This window comes from Lissotriton helveticus, chromosome 7, assembly GCF_964261635.1.
Source record: "Lissotriton helveticus chromosome 7, aLisHel1.1, whole genome shotgun sequence".
Taxonomy (NCBI): domain Eukaryota; kingdom Metazoa; phylum Chordata; class Amphibia; order Caudata; family Salamandridae; genus Lissotriton; species Lissotriton helveticus.
Genome location: NC_136068.1, coordinates 381149179 through 381168146, shown reverse-complemented (window position 1 = coordinate 381168146; position 18968 = coordinate 381149179). Strand labels below are relative to the sequence as shown.

The 18968-nt window shown below is 41.6% G+C and overlaps 1 protein-coding gene across 1 annotated transcript in view; it reads left to right on the top strand.

Annotated features, from left to right (window-relative positions):
* The window catches only part of MMP24 (matrix metallopeptidase 24), a 481913-nt gene that overhangs the window by 347744 nt on the left and 115201 nt on the right, over nucleotides 1–18968 (top strand). Inside the window, exon 5 of the mRNA XM_078652199.1 lies at nucleotides 14752–14913. Within this exon, the coding sequence (XP_078508325.1) occupies nucleotides 14752–14913 (162 nt within the window). The remainder of the gene's footprint in view (nucleotides 1–14751; nucleotides 14914–18968) is intronic.

Below are 18968 nucleotides of genomic sequence, written 5' to 3'. Positions count from 1 at the left end.
CATTTGCGAGAGTTTAATCTATTGGCATTGTAAATGACAAAGCCTTTTATTTATGTTTTGAAAACCAACACATAAATAAAAGGCATTGCGATTTACAATGCCAAAAGCTTAGACTCTCACAACTGCGAGACCTATTGCATTGCAAATGCTTGTTCAATATTTGGTCCGCTATTAACGCAATCGTGTTTTTGTAATAAAAAATCTCCTGTTGTTCAACTTTAGTTATAAGAATATAGCTCGTCTTTTCACCAGGCTTCTGCCCGCTGTACTGGGGTCAGTCACTAATCGTTTATGTCAGCGTGTTGCAGGAAGAAAGGCAACACACTCCACGTACAGGACATGGTGCACGTTTACAGAGACTTCAGTAGCTTTCTGACACCTGTTGATTCCAGGCCCCTTACTGCTGCTGGGGCTATTTTGCTACCCATGATTTTTAGGGAAATGTTTTTTTTACCCCTACAAAACTCATTCCCCTCCCAGGAGAAGGCAGCGTGCAGCCACATACTACACGCAGAACCCAGGGAAGAACTTAGAAACCAAAACAAGCCTTGGCAAAAACATTCAACCCGGCCCCACGCTGCAGGAGGCCGCGACCAGACTGGGAGTGCTGAGTTTTCACTGCTGCTCTGAAAGCAGTCACTAGCTTGAAGTCCACCGGAAACTGCCGAGTGGTCAGTCCGGCCCTGCAGCTCCCTCCATCCTGGCAGAACTGTGCACGTGGGAGAAGCAAGACGTCCACGTGCACTGCAGCACGGTTCCTCATTTTCAATACTGTGACCTCTCTTCAGGGCCTCTTGGTGACACTCGGCTCGACCTTTCCAGTCAAAGGTGCATGGATGCTGTCTGCCGCGAGACTCCGTTCCGCCTGTCCAGATGCACGGCCATCAGTAGGGGCAGCCCAAACAGAAAAGGGGGAGGGGGAGTACTCGCATATGGGGAAGAATGGAAGGGCCCAGTCTGGGGCATCAGTGCCACTTAACCCTTTCCCCAGTGCTTTTTCTCCCACCGTCATCTCACACAGTTCACTCTGGCCTGTCACACTCCTCTCCACTCAGTGTCGCTCTCATATCCAACTTGTACTTTCGCCTCAATAGCCCTAAGCACTCCCCTGCTCACTGTCCTGTGCAATCACCCTCCCTGTGCCATCTCCCACAATGTGCCACCTCCCACCTCGTGCCACCTTCCACCCTGTCCCTCCTCAATCTGAACTCTTTGTGAACCTCAGAGTCTGCAGCAGCACAATCCTATGCCCAAGCAACTCTCCTTTCAAAAGACAGCCTCTCTCTTTCGGAACTTAAAATCATGCTTTTGTTCGCCAACGTCATTCTTATACGCAGTGTGATCAGGCCTCTTGCTTTTCATAAGGGTGCAGGGAGAGGTTTGGGGTGCAGGGGAAGGTGGCGCGCAGCTGGTCCCGAGTAAAGTCCGAGAGGCCTGGCTTGCCCACAGCTCACCCTCAGCCCTCACCTGTGCGCCTCTGCATGTTGGTCCGCAGCAGGTCCCCGCTGGAGAGATGCTTGAGCCCGAAGTGCTTGAGAATCCTGTCGGACACGGTGCCTTTCCCGGAACCCGGGGGCCCCATGATCACAGCCCGGAACAGCATGCGAGTGGCCATGACTTCAAGAGGTGGCCAGGAAGTGGCCCGAGGAACAGAAGGCCGCTAATTCAAGAGGGAAACACCCAGCACTCAGCTATCTGCCCGCTGGCCCAGCGCCCAGAGTGCAGGACTTCGTCAAGAGGCGCGCGCCACTGCCCTGACTGCCCGACCCTGCTCTGCTCTGTTTTTCTCCCCTCCCCGCTCGCCGCCCTCTCCTGCTTTATCCCCCGCCCTGTTCTCCCTTATACCCTCCCCGTCCCTCCTCACGCCGCTCTGACGCTGCGGGAGGCGGTGTTGTTCTGGCAAAGTTCCAGGAAATGAATACACGCGATGCATATTAATGCATACCTTTAGATCCACCCGCACCCCGTTAAACACAGCTATACAAACTCCTTCCGCGATGTGTCCGGAAGTCAGGCAAAGTCGCCTGTGACGGGGGCGGGGCTGCGTCAGCACCGGAAAAGAAGGCAGGCGGAGTGAAAGCGTCTCGGGACGCCAGAAGGAGAGCGGAGTCCCTCTACATTGAACTGGTAAGTTGAAAAGAGGGGGGGGGGGCTCGGTGCACTCGTGTGTGTGTGTATGATGTGTGCGACGGCGTGTGTGTCTGTGTGTGTATGTGCATGCGTGTGTGTGGTGTTTTGAGCTTCCTAGGAGACAGCGCCTGGCCGCAGCGCTCGTTCACGTGCGCGTGTCAGTTTGGAATCGCCTCCAAGGCGATGCGCGCGGCCAGGATTGTCTCCTGGGAAGCTCACATGCCGACAATAGGGGCTCGGCGGAGACGCGCTTCGCGCGGCTAGCCGAGACCTAAAAAGATTTAATTAGCCATACGAAGAATGTGCACCTCTGCCCGGATAGGGCCAGATGAAATTCCAATCTCGGAAATAAAACAAGATGCACCCTTTGGAGCAAAATATTATTCCTGGTTTTTAAAAGCTGCTATGGAAAACAAATCCCCTCTCCTGGACGGGAAGCATTACAGTAGCATTATTCAAGAAGAAGGGAGATCGAAAATTGCCAGAAAATTATCATCAGATCACCCTTTTAGATGCGGTGGGCAAAGTCTTTTCTAAATGTTTATTGACTCAGATAACTGAACCTGCAGAAGAAAACTAAATTATACCTATGGAGCAAACTAGGTTCAGAACTGCTGATAAAACAGCAGTCCTTCAGGTGATTAATGAGAAATATGTTACAGTGAGAGGAAGAGTGACTTATGTGGCTTTTATAGACTTCTCCACAGCATTTGATAACATGGATCAATCTTTGCTGAGTAGAAAGCTCTCAAGATTGGGTATGCTGGGTACCCAATTAGATCTAGTCACCTCCCTATACTCTTCCACCTAGTGCAGAGTGCTGCTAGGAGGTGATAGGGGTCTCTCCCAGGAAATACCCATCCCTAAATGGTCTAAGACAAAGGGGCCTTCTTGCCCGCTACGTTTTTTTCTATATATTTCAGACCATTCCCAGCCACCTAACTCAGAGTGAGGCTATCACGCCGATAATTGGCAGAAAATCAATCGCTTACCTATTATATGAGAAGACACTTCTCTCGTCTTTTAGAGGTCTACTGAGCTAAAATCCCTACTTCTCTGCTCTATGGACTGAAGCAGATTGAACTAACTAAATGGGGCTTCTTAGATATGATGGAAGGACAAGTCCTCAGAAATATATCTTCTATTTATTCAGCGACCCAAGTGGTGGCTTTAAGGTTGGAAATAGACTTGAGATGTGCTTTTTTTCAGGGTCTGGCGGGAGTGGTATGCTGGGTTGCCTGTCTAGCAAGGAGCAAAGATGATACATTAAGGTCGATTATAAAGAAGGAAATCTTGGTTGACAACAAGTATAAGTCAAAAATAAACTATTCTTATGATGTTTATATGCTTCAATTGGATCCCAACCTGGTTCTCGCACTAACACTGCCACAATTAAAGGCTAGAATAAAACAAGCCACATGAACCTTAAGCTTCGTTTGGACAGAGAGGCATGCTTAAAACAAGGGGGCTTTTAGAATATAATAGATTCCATCTCAGTAAACAAAGTGGATACTTATATTACTTGGAATTTGATGCATGGGTTAAGATGCTTTTGGATTCTGTTGAGGCATGGTATACTCCTGAGTAATCCCCTTTTGGCCAAATGGTATCCCAGCTGAATGTAATTTATGTCGAAATGGCCTCCAAAACCAGAACCATGCTCTCTTTGTCTGCCCAGCACATTTATTAAACCGTCAAAAATGGCTGGGACCCATATGTCTTCAGTTATATATACTCTCTGCCTCGGATGTACTACAGTCACTTTATGTACCCCATATGAAATGTTTTGTTACAGAATATTTTATTCTTTAAAGTGTTTTTTAAATCTGTATTAATCTGATTGTGCACATAGTGCTGTAGTTGTATGCTGTTTTGGCTTTTAATGTTCTCTGAGGAACCAAATGTTCTTTTATGCCTTTCGAGCATATGTATTTTGGCTAACGTTTTATGTGGATCTCTTCAGAGTTCCGTAGCCTAAATAAAAAAAATTGAAACTTCCATTTGTGCAAGCAAAAAAATGATTTTTGAAAAACAAAAGTTTTGTCTTTTTGGTTCATCCACTGGGAAAATATTTCTCCACATGAATAAATACTTTCCCCCAACCCCCCACCATTTGTCAAGGTTGTTCTTTTCCCATTACCATCTTGAAAAGGAATATTTATCTGCCCTTGAAAGGAGCAAAGCTCTAACTTTGTGCAGGGTGAAATGATGTTGGAAAAGAGCATGTGAAAATGCAAAGGTATTCTAAGTTTATTTAATTCTTTGCAATTTTGTAAAGCACCACTCCACAAAGAATGTGTCAGTGCTCTGTATGGAGAAACAAAATGGAAGTTCCATCACAGATAATTGGTAACATATAGAAAGCAGTATAAACAAGGAAAATTTCAAGTATGTACAACATGTTCATATCTAACATGTGTAGAGCATGGGACAGGATCACATGGACTAAGCAAATTACGTTAGTGTACCAAGAGTAAGGATTGCATACTGGAACATAAATTTTGGACTAGAAAACTGAAATATCAGAAAAGTGTGTGAAAACATTGAGGGGGTGAGAAGAGGATGGGAGAAACAGAAATTGTTGTGAGGTATAATAAGTGGGGTGGAGCAATGAAGGAAGACTTACATCAGGTAAAGAGAGTGAGCAGGAAACATGAGAGGAAAGAGGAACAGAGTAAAAGATATGGGATAGAGATAGTTGTGTGGGTAGACCACATGAGGTCCTTTAGAGACTTAGAGAAATAGGATGTAGGAAGAATGGGCAGGAAAATAGGCAGTACATGCTAGCCCAGGTGAAGTCTGCATACATCTCAAGGGTCTCACTTCTGAGAGGGTTTCAGAGGGAAAGGGGTGCTCCAGAAAATGATTGTGAGAAGCTGTGGGATCTAAATTTTTGGATTTGTGGTCTTAAGTTTCTAAATTCTCTGATTTGTATTGCAACTGGAGAACAGAGGTATTACATTTGTGGGTGGTACAGGTCTATATAGTTGACACCTGCCAACTTGAACTTTATTCTTGCTTGAACGAGAAGTGAATCAAGATTTTCAATACATGCAAAATATGATTGTATTTTTTAGTTCCAGTAACTATTTTTAAATGGACAGTTCTATGCAGAGGTCTTATATTATTAATTTGTTTTAATTGTTTGGGAATATTTATGGTTTTTATTAACTGAAGAAAATGTTTTATTCATGGTTGTCTAAGATCTGGTTGTAGTAATGTGGGTACAATAGTGAACTTTAGTTTTAAAGGTTGAAAGGCCTTCTCTGCTCCAGGGTTCCAATCAAAATGTACCCCCTTTTTATAGCAATATTACTTCTGAAAATGATCAATACACCTCCTATAGAAATTATAAAGTTTAAATATCCTTCACATTTTTGGGGATTCCCATTTTATCACAGTCTCCATTTTCTTTGTATCCATTTTGATTCCTCATGGAGTCATTATGAAACCACTAAACTCCACAGTGGTTACATAAAAAGCACATTTTCCTAATGTATCATACAATTGATTTTCCTGCAAAATGCTGTAAATCTGCTCCCACATGCTATATATGCTTTTCTGAGTTTCTTGAGTATATTAATGTGTCATCTAAATAGACAACAGTACAAACATCCAGATATTCTCTCAAAACTTCATAAATGGCACAGGGTGCTGCAAGACTGAAGGGCATGGCAATGTACCCATATAACCCAAATTTGGTTAGAAAGGTCATTTTCCACTCATCAACCTCTCAAATCCTTACGAGATGGTATCCCACTCTCAGATTCAAGTGGGTAAACATTGTAGCCTTCTTAACTTGACTGAATAGGGTTGGAATATTCGGTAAAGGATATCTATTCTTGGCTATGACTTTATTTAGCTTGCAGTAATTAATACAGGCTCTCAACTCCCCTCCCTTGTCAGGTACAAAAAAGGAGGAGAAGAAGCTGGAAATCAGAAAGGACATATAAACCCAGTCTCTAAGTGATCATCGAGTCTCACAAATATTGATTTTCTTTTTCAGTTAAAGCATATATCCTGCTGCAAGAAATTTGTACACTTGATTGTAAGTCTATTCTACAATCAAAGGCCTATAAGGAGGAAGAGTGGTCCCTTTCACTTTGTCAAAGACACCCTGATAATCTGAATTTTAATCAAGAACGTCTTCTACTTGGGGCAGTTCAGAAGAAGATACTAGACACTGCATAAGTTTATTCTGATTTTCAGTAGATACACAACAGGTTGTACTGCAAAAAACAGAGTTAAATTAAACATATCTCACTCGATTATCGGTTTAAGTAATTGCTGTCAAGAAATACCCAAAATAACCTGAAACTGTAGTGCATCAATCAAATCAAACCTTAATAATTTGTGATAAAATACCTGAATGCTAACATCAATAACACAGTGCACTTGAAAATGAGCCCTGAAGTTATTTCACTGCCATCAATAGACCAAACCCGTTCAATCTTTTCGTTTCTCTCAGTAGGAACCCCTACCATTTTTTAATAATGTAAGTCTATAAAGTTTCCAGTTGGTCCAGAATCTAAGTGTAGTAACACAGGCCCTAAATCTCACTTAAGTGAAGTTAGGATAGAGTGTACCTTAAAATGCCAATTTCTTTAAGTAGGCTAACATAAGGTAAATGGCAGTCAGTAGAACTAGGAATACATCCAAAGCCTCTAAATTAAAAAGCAACAGTTAAGGAATAGGTGAAAACATACTTTTACGGGAAATGGTTCTACCGACAAAATGCTGCATGTCTAAACTATCTGGATACTGGGCAAGAGCATGCTTGAGGTCCATGCTTAATTAAACTGGCTAAACAGAGATAGACCATTTCAGTTGATATCATTGGCAGCGAAAAAAAGACTTTGTGCTTATTAAGAGTTTGGCGGTCCCACAGCGGACAGTGCAACGCTCCATATAAATCCCAATACGGTTTCATCTCCACATTCAATGTGAGCTTCCTTGGCCAGTATGCATTAAAAAAGTGCTTCACATTATACAGGATCACAACACCCTTAAACGCACAAGTCCAGTCTTTCACACTGAACGTAATCTCAACCCTACCAATCATGCTGGCTATTACTCAATTGTTCTCAGCATCATCTTCATTTTCTAAAAGAGTAACAGCCATTCTTTTCAAAAAGTAAGCTATTAGGTTCTTTGCACCCTGCAGATATAGTCTTTCGTTTGAGTATTCTTGCATCTATATGAATATTCTGGCTATTCTACCAGAAGCCATGTGAAACCATCCATTGTCAACAATTTTGCAGGATGTTCATAATTGTTCCTAAATTAAAAAAAATTCCCCCACACATGACTGAATACTTTTCCTCCTGTGGAGACAGCGAATGTAATCCTAAAGCAATGACACACTCTTTACCCATCCTAATATGCATCAACACAGTTCTCAAGTTTCTACCACTTCCATACATTGTAATTATGCTTAACAAAATACAAACATCTGTTTTTATATTTTGATACACACTTTAACACTCAACACCTCACACACATATTCTCCTTTCTTCAGTTTCCTCAAAGTTAATATGAGACTCTAAAAAATCTTTACAAATTTAAAGTAAAATTCAGCAGTCCAAAAAATTATCTGAAATCCCTTTTGCTAGCTTGCAACAGTGCTTCCAGAAGAACTTGAACACGTTTTTTCTTTGGTCTTGACCCATCTTTGCTTGTTTTGTGCCCCAAGTATATCACACTCTGAGCAGTGAACGTACACTTAAGTAAATTTAGTTATCAAACCAGTGTCCCTCAAAATGGTCAATACTCTTTTCAGACGCTTAGCATGCTCTTGATGCTTAGCATGCTCTTCTTTTTTGTTACCCATCACAAGGATGGCATCATGGAAGTACAAAACATGGGTCTCCCTTCATAATGTTTCCTGCATAAGACTGTCAAAAACAGCAGGTGCTGATGCTATGGCACATGGCATTCTCAAAATCGATGCACGCTTTCAAGAAGGTTGTTAAAGATTAGCTGTTTTTGTGTAGATCTAATAGGCTACTGAAAATCAACTGTGCTAACCGAATATACACCACTGATGAGCATCAACATTTCTAATTTATTTGATATGGGAAACTTTTGTTGAACTCCTTAAGTTCAACAGGGCCACTTCCTGTGATGAGAGAGGCTAGGCACAGAGACATCAAGTTAATGGGAAAGAACAATTGAGAGATTACCATAGGGGACAAATTAAATCCTCTTGTAACCTTACATGAAAGGCCATGAGTTTAAGGAAAGCCTACCCAGCCTGTTTTTATACCCCCTAGTTGGGCACTCAGATGTGTGGCCAAGGGAACTCTTTAGAACAAGGACTGCCAACTCCAAAAACAATTGCACCAGTTAGTGGCTGGAGGGGACTAACCAAAAATCCAATCTCTGTACCTGTATGTGCGCATGTGTATGAAAGCATAGCTGCCACGTCCAAGCGTGATGTGCTGGTCCAGTCTAGGTTTTTTCTCATAATTCCGTGTTTTAGTTGATCCAAATTGCGGAAGCTATTTCTATGTTAGCCAAAATATTTTTGTTGGGAGGGGGCCATTGTCTTGTTTGCACACTAGTTCATCTAAGTACCTTACGTGTAACTTTCTTGATATTGCTTCATTTCATTTATGTCTGCAGTTTATGCTGATAGGAGAGCAGGCATGGATTGTGAAGCCTGAGGCTATGGTTTAAATTGATCAAACTTTCAAGTCTTGTAACATTTCTCAGGACAATTCCTTTAGTTGTATTGTGGGTCTACCACAGGTGGTGTTTGATTTGTTCCACTAAAGCTTCTTTAATCTGTTTCCAGTGATGGTCTTTCGAGAAGGAAGGTTCACTCACTGGGAGATTATTTCTCTAATGATCTGTCAAGAGTCTTCTGAGGCTATTCAGACCTTACTTCCAAAGTGTCATTTTACAAGCCTCTTGTGACAAGACTCTTTCTTTAGTTAGGCAGTACGTTTTACTCTGTGAGCTTCTTTTGATGGATTCCATGGAGATGACAACTAATACCCCGTAGTTGAGCACTCAAATGTGTGGACAACAGAGCTCTTTAGTCTGAAAACTTCATGTTTCCTTCTCCTGTGTATGGAAATTACACTTTTGTTTAAACAGTTTAGCAGGCTTTATGGGTTGTTGTCAATACCAAAACATGGATTATTGATTTATGAATTCATCAACAATAAGTTTTACTGTTTGGGGTTGGGCAGCCTATGTAGTGCCCCTACTGCTATCAATAGCAGCGCCAAAGGTGCAGTCAAATGCGCATACTGGCTGTCTAAGTGGACGTTTTCTCTGTCAAGCTGCAGATTAATTCTGGGCAATCACCTGGATATATTTACCTCCATGAAAGAAGATTTGAAGCTCCAATTAGGAAGGATTTGCACATCGCCTTGATCGCTTTGTGTTTATCAGTTGCACTAATAGTGAAGTATCCTTTCTACCTATCTGAAATTTGGAGAGCCTTGGAGCCCCCTCTTCTCCCAACAGTTGGACTGTGAGAGTTGCCCCCCCCGTCGCTGCACACATGGTACCCACCTTCCCTCTCACTCTACACTAGTCCTGATGAAGAACCCAATAGTAAGGCTACAGACACCTACAGACTAGGGGTCGAAACGTTTACTTTTGAAAACCTGCCACCATCAGTTCAACAGTGATCTATTAACTGTGACTCTGTGCGATAAATGGCATCATGTTTCTAATAGTTAGAGGTTTCGTATGTGGTATTACAGCTCCATGGGGTTGTCCAAGTAGCGGGTTGCACTCGAGCCTGCGTGCGCCTTCCCCAAAGCGTTTGTTGGTATGGGCAGTTGCGTGTTTGAAATAGGCCCGACGCGTTTCGGAAATTTATTTTCCTCATCAGGGGCCAGAAGTAAAGTGCACGACGTCTACCATCTCCCTTTATGAAAACACACATTGTGCTTATGGGAGATGTAGTCCATATGTCCTGGATGGATGCACTTTCAAATGACTGCTCATTCCAAAGGCTCTACCATGAGCCCCAAACAACACTCCTGTCCTCATCCATCACGCAGCTCCACATATGCGACTCCTTGAATAGCGAGTCCCGTGGCCCCCGTTTTCTGGGGTGATGCAACCCAGCGACAGGACCGCCGCTAATGTATTACAGCTCCATGGGGTTGTCCAAGTAGCGGGTTGCACTCGAGCCTGCATGCGCCTTCCCCAAAGCGTTTGTTGGTATGGGCAGTTGCGTGTTTGAAATAGGCCCGACGTATTTCGGAAATGTATTTTCCTCATCAGGGGCCAGCAGTAAAGTGCTCGACGTCTACCATCTCCCTTTATGAAAACACACATTGTGCTTATGGGAGATGTAGTCCATATGTCCTGGATGGATGCACTTTCAAATTACTGCTCGTTCCAAAGGCTCTACCATGAGCCCCAAACAACACTCCTGTCCTCATCCATCACGCAGCTCCACATACGCGACTCCTTGAATAGCGAGTCTCGTGGCCCCCGTTTTCCGGGGTAGTGCAACCCAGCGGCAGGACCGCCGCTAATGTATTACAGCTCCATGGGGTTGACCAAGTAGCGGGTTGCACTCGAGCCTGCGTGCGCCTTCCCCAAAGCGTTTGTTGGTATGGGCAGTTGCGTGTTTGAAATAGGCCCGACGCGTTTCGGAAATTTATTTTCCTCATCAGGGGCCAGCAGTAAAGTGCACGACGTCTACCATCTCCCTTTATGAAAACACACATTGTGCTTATGGGAGATGTAGTCCATATGTCCTGGATCTATGCACTTTCAAATTACTGCTCGTTCCAAAGGCTCTACCATGAGCCCCAAACAACACTCCTGTCCTCATCCATCACGCAGCTCCACATACGCGACTCCTTGAATAGCGAGTCCCGTGGTCCCCGTTTTCTGGGGTGGTGCAACCCAGCGGCAGGACCTCCGCTAATGTATTACAGCTCCATGGGGTTGTCCAAGGTTTCTTATGTGGTATATAAGCATTTCTATACCTGAATTATTGTGATTTTTTGTCACTACCTCCCAAATACCCTTCCCATCACTAATTACCTTGCACTTCCCCTCCCCTTCACTTGGGCACCGTTTATGCAAGTAATTATGAGATGTCCTCATGAAAATTACACATGTAAATAAGCAACGTCTCCAATGTGATTAAATAACATTGGTTGAAATGAATGTCTTATTTTCTTCTCTTTGAAGCTCTATTATTAAATGTTTAATGTTGTCTTCCCTACGTGAATTAATGTTTCTCTAGCACACTGGGATCCTTTCTTTTGCATATCAAATGCGCATACTGGGCATATTTTATTACACTCCGTGAGTCCTCGTACTCTTTAAGTAGCAGGACCAAAGTTTTTTTTATTCATAAAAATGTATTCAAATTTGAATATATGTACTGGATTATATTCACTTGCTCAGAGCATGTTTTCTTTTCCTACATTTCCGTTATGGTCTTCTTCCAGTGGCCACTCATACATCACATTGGAACTTGCAGTAACTTATGTGTAACTTTCCGACAAGATGAACGTTTATCTGGCTCGCTGTTCTGTGGATGAATTGGAGGAGCATTTTTTATCTTTCTGCAGGACATATTCTAGATCAAGATTTCAGTGGAGAAGCGTGGCTCAGTGGTTAGAGGCGGCAGACCCGGAAGCTGAGATCGGCCGTGGACCAGGGTTCGATTCCCCACCTTGGCAGGTCTCGGGCTCAAAAATTCCACGGACTTGACAATTCTCGCTCCGGTGCCTACTCGACTCACGGGGTCACACTCTGCGACTCTGGGCAATAGCTTGCTTAATCTCCACTACGGCCCCTCGCGGCGGGATGCCTGGCTTTCACCTTGTGGATACCCTGCCGGGGTATCTCACAGGGGAATACCAGGACGGGTTCCCTAAGCAAGCGCCTTGATACCTTCGGGTGATACGTGCGCTATATAAGTCGCAATACATTTACATTTACATTTACACTGTGTCAGGCCCTGGGGCTAACCGATCACACTAACTCACTGAGGATATACAAAAGTGACACAAAGGCTATTGTGGTGTTTGCAGTGTCTACGTTTATTTTGTCTGCATTGTTTGAGCACCAAAATACCAGAGACCCTGTCTCGATCCTAGTGCAAGTAAATAGCAAAGCTAGTTTTTTATTAATTTTAACTTTCTGTGTCACTGCATTTGAAGTTATTACTAGAATGACACTGTTTTGAGTAGCGTCTACATTTTATTGTTCCAGTTTTTAAGTTGATACTACCTGTCAATGTTTTTATTAGTTTGGATTTTATTAATATGCTTAACTTTTTTTATTTGTTGACAATCTCTTTCTAAATTTGAACAGATAATAATCAAAAAAAGAAAGAAAGATTTATACATTTTAAACAAAAATTCTCGTTATCATGAATTTATTTAGAAATACGTAGTATACCATAGTTAAAACAATCTCACAAAGGTTTAAATATTGGAAATGAGGAATGAAAGCTAAAAATGAGTAAATATGGAGCTCTGTTCGGTACTTTCACCCACGAGGGGAATTTTACAGAAAATATGGGAAATAAATAAGATAATCAAAAGAACTGTATCTTCTCTGAGATTGTAACAATGCCAGGTTCGAATGCTACAACATCAAGAAGTGTGTAGAAATATAATAGATGCCCAGTGATTGCTTTGGCTCATTACCACATATACCAAAATGGACAAAGCCTTTTTTTGTAAATGTTAAGTTTTTTAGCGATTCATATATTAATAACATATATTGCAGATACACTTTAATATTAAAATAAAGTATCGTCATATTATCAAATTATCCTGGAATTACTTTTTGTTTATTCAGTGTATTCTTTAAATAGAGTTGACATTTTCATTAGTTTGTACTAAAGAAAATCAGTTTTTAAATAAGTCACTTTAGTCATGTAGTTCCTTACCCATTTGATTCCAGGTTAGTTGAGCGACTCACTGTAATTACTTGCATGTCCCACTACAATGGTTTATTGCTTTGGACACTTAGGACCTTATTACAAGTTTAGCGGTCTGACCGCGGCCTTTAGAAGACCGCAGTACCGACAGTCTTCTGACTGCCGTATTACGAGTTGACCGTGGTCTCCACGGTGCCCCTGCGGAGGTCTTGCGGCGGTGGTGAGTACTTTCCCATATATATCTATGCATGTGTGAGCATTTCGACTGCATATGTGTTGAATGCACACATATGCATAATATATGTGGAAAAATACCACATACCCATTGCCGGGGTCTGACCCATATGTGGCCAGTCCTGGCAATGGGTATATGGTACAAAAAGGACTTACCTGTGTATCGGCACAGACAGGGTCCTATTCCTCAGGTTATATATGCTGCTGTGAAGGGGGGCCTAGAGAAAGGGATTCACATCGAAAGCTGATGGGAAGAACAGGAAAGGGGTGAGTATGCACCCCAAATTCTTTGTTTTTGCTGACCTGAGGCTGGCATTCCCACCGCCAGTTCCGCACTGTTCTGCAAAAAACCCAGTCATACCACACTGATTAATATATGCAAAAAAGCATTTTCATTTGGTGTACATTTTGTTTTTGCACTCAGAGTAGGTAAGAAAGTAAAACATCTTCCGCTTCTTTAGGAATGACAACAGGAAAACGCAGAGTTCAAAATAGCAGGGAGATGTACAGGCTGATGACAGGGGTCACAGGCAGCAGCAGTGTTAGAGATGTGAGACAGCGAGTGTAAAGAGGAGATGAAACAACAAGAGAGGAGAGAGATAAAACGGAGCAAAGTAGAAGAAAAGGAGGAGGGCAAATCAAATACAACGAGAAAATAGTCTTGATATGAAGAAGAGAGCATTAAGAAGAGAGAAGATAGAATGAAAGGATCTGGAGGATAGCACAGAGGAAAAAAGCAGAGAAATGATAAAATGGAGACATAGCGAATCACTGCTAGAGAGTGATGGTAAAGAGCCAAGATCGAGGGAAGAGAGAGCAGAGCATGGATAAAAGTGAAGAGAAAAAAGGGCAGGGCTAAAATGTATAGAGAGCAAATCAGAAATACAGGGTGTGACAAAGGTGATAGAAAAAAATTAGAGAGGTGAGAGGATAGACTCTTAGAGCAAAGACTTGGGGGACAGACAACAGATCAAGGTTAGAAGATGGAGACTGAGGCAGTGAGAGTGTTGAAAGTGGGGCTCACCGGAGGAAGACTTGTGCGGTGGCCTCCTTGGCAAGATTTTGAGCACCTGCACTTCTTTTTTTTACAAATTGGGGCCATCTATGGTGCCCCCCTGTTTATCTCTGCACCTTATGGTAGGCACCCTGAGGTGCCTGCCACAGGGTGCAGGGATGAACTGCACCTCTTATTTCACTATGGGCGCATGCATTATGGCCGGTTTACGGCCGTAATGCATGCTCCCATAATGAAATATAGGAATGCGACCGAACAGTGTTCGGTCATATCTGAATGAGGAAGTCGGGACCGCCGACCAAGTGTTTTACGGTCCCAGGACCGAGTTGGTGTCGGAAGGAAGGAATTCCGCCCGACATCGAAATCAGGCCCTTAGTGTAGAGTGGCATTATTCTTGTTTATGTAATTGTCATGCAAAAATCAAGCGCTTCAATCTGCTCCTCATAATCGCTCTGAAGATTGTTCATAATGCTCATTGTATGTTTTTTCACAGGAAACGACCTTTTTTTGGTTGCGGTGCATGAACTAGGGCACGCACTTGGACTAGAGCATTCCAACGATCCAAGCGCCATCATGGCTCCCTTCTACCAGTACATGGAGACGCATAACTTTAAGCTTCCACAGGACGACTTACAAGGAATTCAGAAAATCTATGGTGAGTTTACTGTACTGAGCTGTGTGACCAATGCGCGACAGTCACCCTTCCTGATACACTGTAGATCACGTGTTAATAACTCTTCTCAAAAGCAAGGCAACATCTCTTGTAAAAATTATTAATACAGCTGCCTCTAACTTACCATTATTGAAACATTTTGTAGAAAAGTCATTTAAGCTCCAGTTTTTGTCGTAGTTAAACATTTTTTACATACCGCGTTACACCTAAGTTACAAAACTCGATCATGGAAGCCCCGACTAATCGCATTATCATTACTGTCAAACATTTGAAACACACCACAATGGTTTTGATATCAAAACGTGATATATTAGATGTAACATTTAGCCAATGTTTCTGTTTGTTCCTGTCGATAAGCTATAAAAAGAAAATAAATGAATGCTGATTTTATATATTTATTTTATGTTTTTCTAAATGCTATCAATTTAGCCTCACTTTATCCTTGGTTTATTAAGCATTTGGACATTGCAAATACAATTGCAATTAATATCCTCAAAGATGATTTGCAACGTAAGTAGGACAGGTTGCACGGAACGAAAGCAGAGATGCCTATTTCATAAACAAAGCATGTACTGCTATCTGTGCCTTGAAAATGCTAAAGAATCGCTTGACATATAAAACGGTATGTATTAACATTAAATAAAATCGACTGCGAGGGGGTCAGCAGCAGAGAAATGTAAATACTGTTGGATTTAACTATCACAGTGTCCAAGTGTTTTAGGGTGATGGGATCAGATACATGAGATAACTATTTCGTTATACAAAGCAGATTGCCCTATGCAATGGTAATTATGCACTATTTGGCAAAATGTGTTGTTGAGCTGTAGTAAAATAGATTTTTTTTTAATGTAGATGTACATCTACTGCTTCTGACATTTCTGTGCATTAGATTTAGCTGCTGCAAATTACAATTGTACTTTGTCTAATAACAAATAGGAGTAAAGCAATATTTTCATGTCAGTGATCATTGTCCAACTGTTGGAATGTTTATTTTTTTTCTTTGTGTTCGCTCCTGGTGGTGCCTTATGTTATGTTAAATGTTATGTTAAATATATTTATAGAGCGCTCAATTACCCAAAGTTGTCCTGGCGCTAACTCTAGTCTAGAAACAAGAAGGGCAGGCCTAGTTCTTAAAGATTTTTGGAAAACAAGGAGAGAACAAGGGAAGTGCGGGGTACGTCCTTATCACCAATGTAATGCTAGATTAAACAATGTGGACAAACCCACTAGATAAGAACACCTAATGGGTCCATGTACTTACCACAATAGTGATTGTAACGCATCAACCTAGTGGGTTCGTCCACATTGTTTAGTCTAGTTCTTAAAGAGCCACATTTTCCGCTCTTTCCTGAAGGCAAGCAAATTGGGGGAGGATCTGATGTAAAAGGGCAGGAAGTTCCAAGCCTTCATCCACCCCAATTGGCTCACTTGAATCTGGGAACAACCAGGGTTTTATAGGTTTTCTAAGCAATTCTGAAGGCAAAAAGTCTGCATAGAGCTTCAATTCCCACAATCCAGTAATGCACACACAAACCCTTTAATTTATATTGGCCCAGTAGAATTAATCACTGCAGTGTTTCGCCTAGAGATTTTGGCTGCTTAATACAGCCAAAATATCCAGTCAAAGCACTGAAAGAAAATAGGTAGGAATCAATGTTGAAACACTGATCCCTGAAAGTTAAACTTCAAAATATAGTAATTGGAAGTAATCCTACCACCCGAAGATAAAGATAACAGTACCTCTGGCCGGGCTAAATGTGGGGGATGTAGGAGAAAAAAGAACACCAACCTCAATTCTGACAAACTAAAAATGGAGCCCATACTTTGCATGTCAGTCTGGGGTTCCTGGAGAAAGTATGTCTTGACACTGAATTTTTAGGCCTGACCTTAGCCAAAACCTTTTGATTTTATTAAATTTTATATATATATATATATATATATATATATAATTCTAGATGGGTAATAGTATGTTACGTACGGCCCCCAAAATCATCTGCCCCTGGTTTCAAATACTACGCTGGGGCAGAGGAATAATTGGTAAGTCATTCATAACAGTCTCTCTTCTGTGTCCAAAATGTAAACAAAATACCTGACCTCCTGCCACCTGCCCTCACCGCTCTTTCTATCCTCACCTTCAGAAGCTCTGCTCCCTGGATTCCAAAGCTGCTCTGACAAGCTCTTGGAGAGCCCAGTCAGAAGAGCGTAGAATTCTTTTATGATGTAGCAACGGTGAGAAACAGCTATTGTTAACCTTTGCTACATCATAGCAGTGAGTTACTGAATTTGAATGTAGCTATCCATGCTAATGGCTCTCTACAAAAGTCATACATTACAAGTATAATATATTTACTAATTGGTGTTTTTAGCCAGCCCTCTTCATCCATTGGTCTTATTGTGTCACTCATATTTTTCTTCTGGCCACTACAGTATACAGAATGGACCAAAGGGTCATCTCACTTCTGCCATTGGCTAACTTCACTGTGAGTAATAGCATACTTTCACAAAGAGCACATTCACCTAAAACTTACTTCTGTTCAGTGTCAGTAACTACTATGGAATGTGTGCTTTTTAAAAGAAAAAATATGTTTGCTTTTAGTCAATTTCTTTTAGATATACGAGGGCCTGGTAGGTACCCCAATAATAAGGTTTTGCAAAAACCATGACCAAACATGCAAATCCAAAAGGCTGGCAGCCAACGCCAGAGCTATTAACTTTTTGCATTGTGTTACGTGTCTTGGAGGGTATGGTGCGTGAACCCTTCCAAACAGAACATGCAACAGTTCTTTATATTTGGGTGTATTATTTTTATTTTAGGAATCCTTTTTCTTTTCTTTTTTTATTATGAATTCCATGTTTGTGAAACACTGATGTGTGTAAGGAGGTATATATGTGTCTTAAACAACAGAAAGTCTAGACGTGAAGTGAGTTCCTGCTTTTCAAATGTTCCTTGTTTCAAATAGTTTTTTATTAAATTTGAGACAGAAAGAGTTAAAAGATTAATGGTGATTTGCAAAAATCTGCAAAGTTCAAATTGTATGAAATTACATTTTGGTGACAAAATAATTGAAGTGAAATAAAAAGTACTGAGACAGAGTTTTAATAATATTAACACATTTTTATGTGAGGATCAAGGATCCAAATTGAGTTATGCCTTCGTAATGTTGAGACGAGTGGGATAATGTTTAAATGTAGGGTGGAGCAGCTGTGTAGAATTTCAGGCGACTCAAGATGGGAAGGAATTTCCAGGTTAACAGAAATTAGAAGGCACAATGGACGAATAGGGACAAATTGGTTGCAAGCATATGTTACAAAATAGGGGAAGATAGAAAGGCGAAGAGAAGGAAAGGATGCTGTTCATCAGGCCTGCTTTTGTGTGATGTGTCTCAACAAGAGGGTTCAGTTTGACAAAGTAGAGAGATGCAGAGGTAGAGGCTTGGGATCAAGTCTAATTAGGAGGTTACTGAGTTATGGTGGATTTGTTGTTGCAAGTATAGGGCTATTTTGTCCCATCGATTAGATCCACCAAGGTACTTGAAATATGAAACATTAAACATTTTCTCACAAGCATTTTTGAACATAGGAAGTAGTAATCTGGTTCTACTACAGATGCAAAAATGCTATTTAAAAATCTACAGCCAGACATCTCAATCTACACCTGTCCTGTCTCTTAAGTGAAGAGATTTCCTCCATGAGTCTGGAGATGGAGTGGTATGTTTTTGTAGTAAATGTGGAAGAGACAAGGGAAAGTGGTTGGAAAATGAGAATTATCTACTACTAAATGTGTAGGGGTAAATGAAATTTAAGAAGAGGTTTAGTGAGGGACATGTAAATACTAAAACACAACCCACAGAGAGTAAAAATTGCTATTCCATAAATTACACATACATCTACTACAGTAGTACCAATGACACAACAGGCTCAATTTTACTCTTGCCACAAATTCGAAAAAGTCAAGCACCACCACTGGTAGGAAGGAAACACCACATAGGGAAAATAGGAAAATAAATGGAAAAAAATTCTGAACGTCAAAAGAAAAA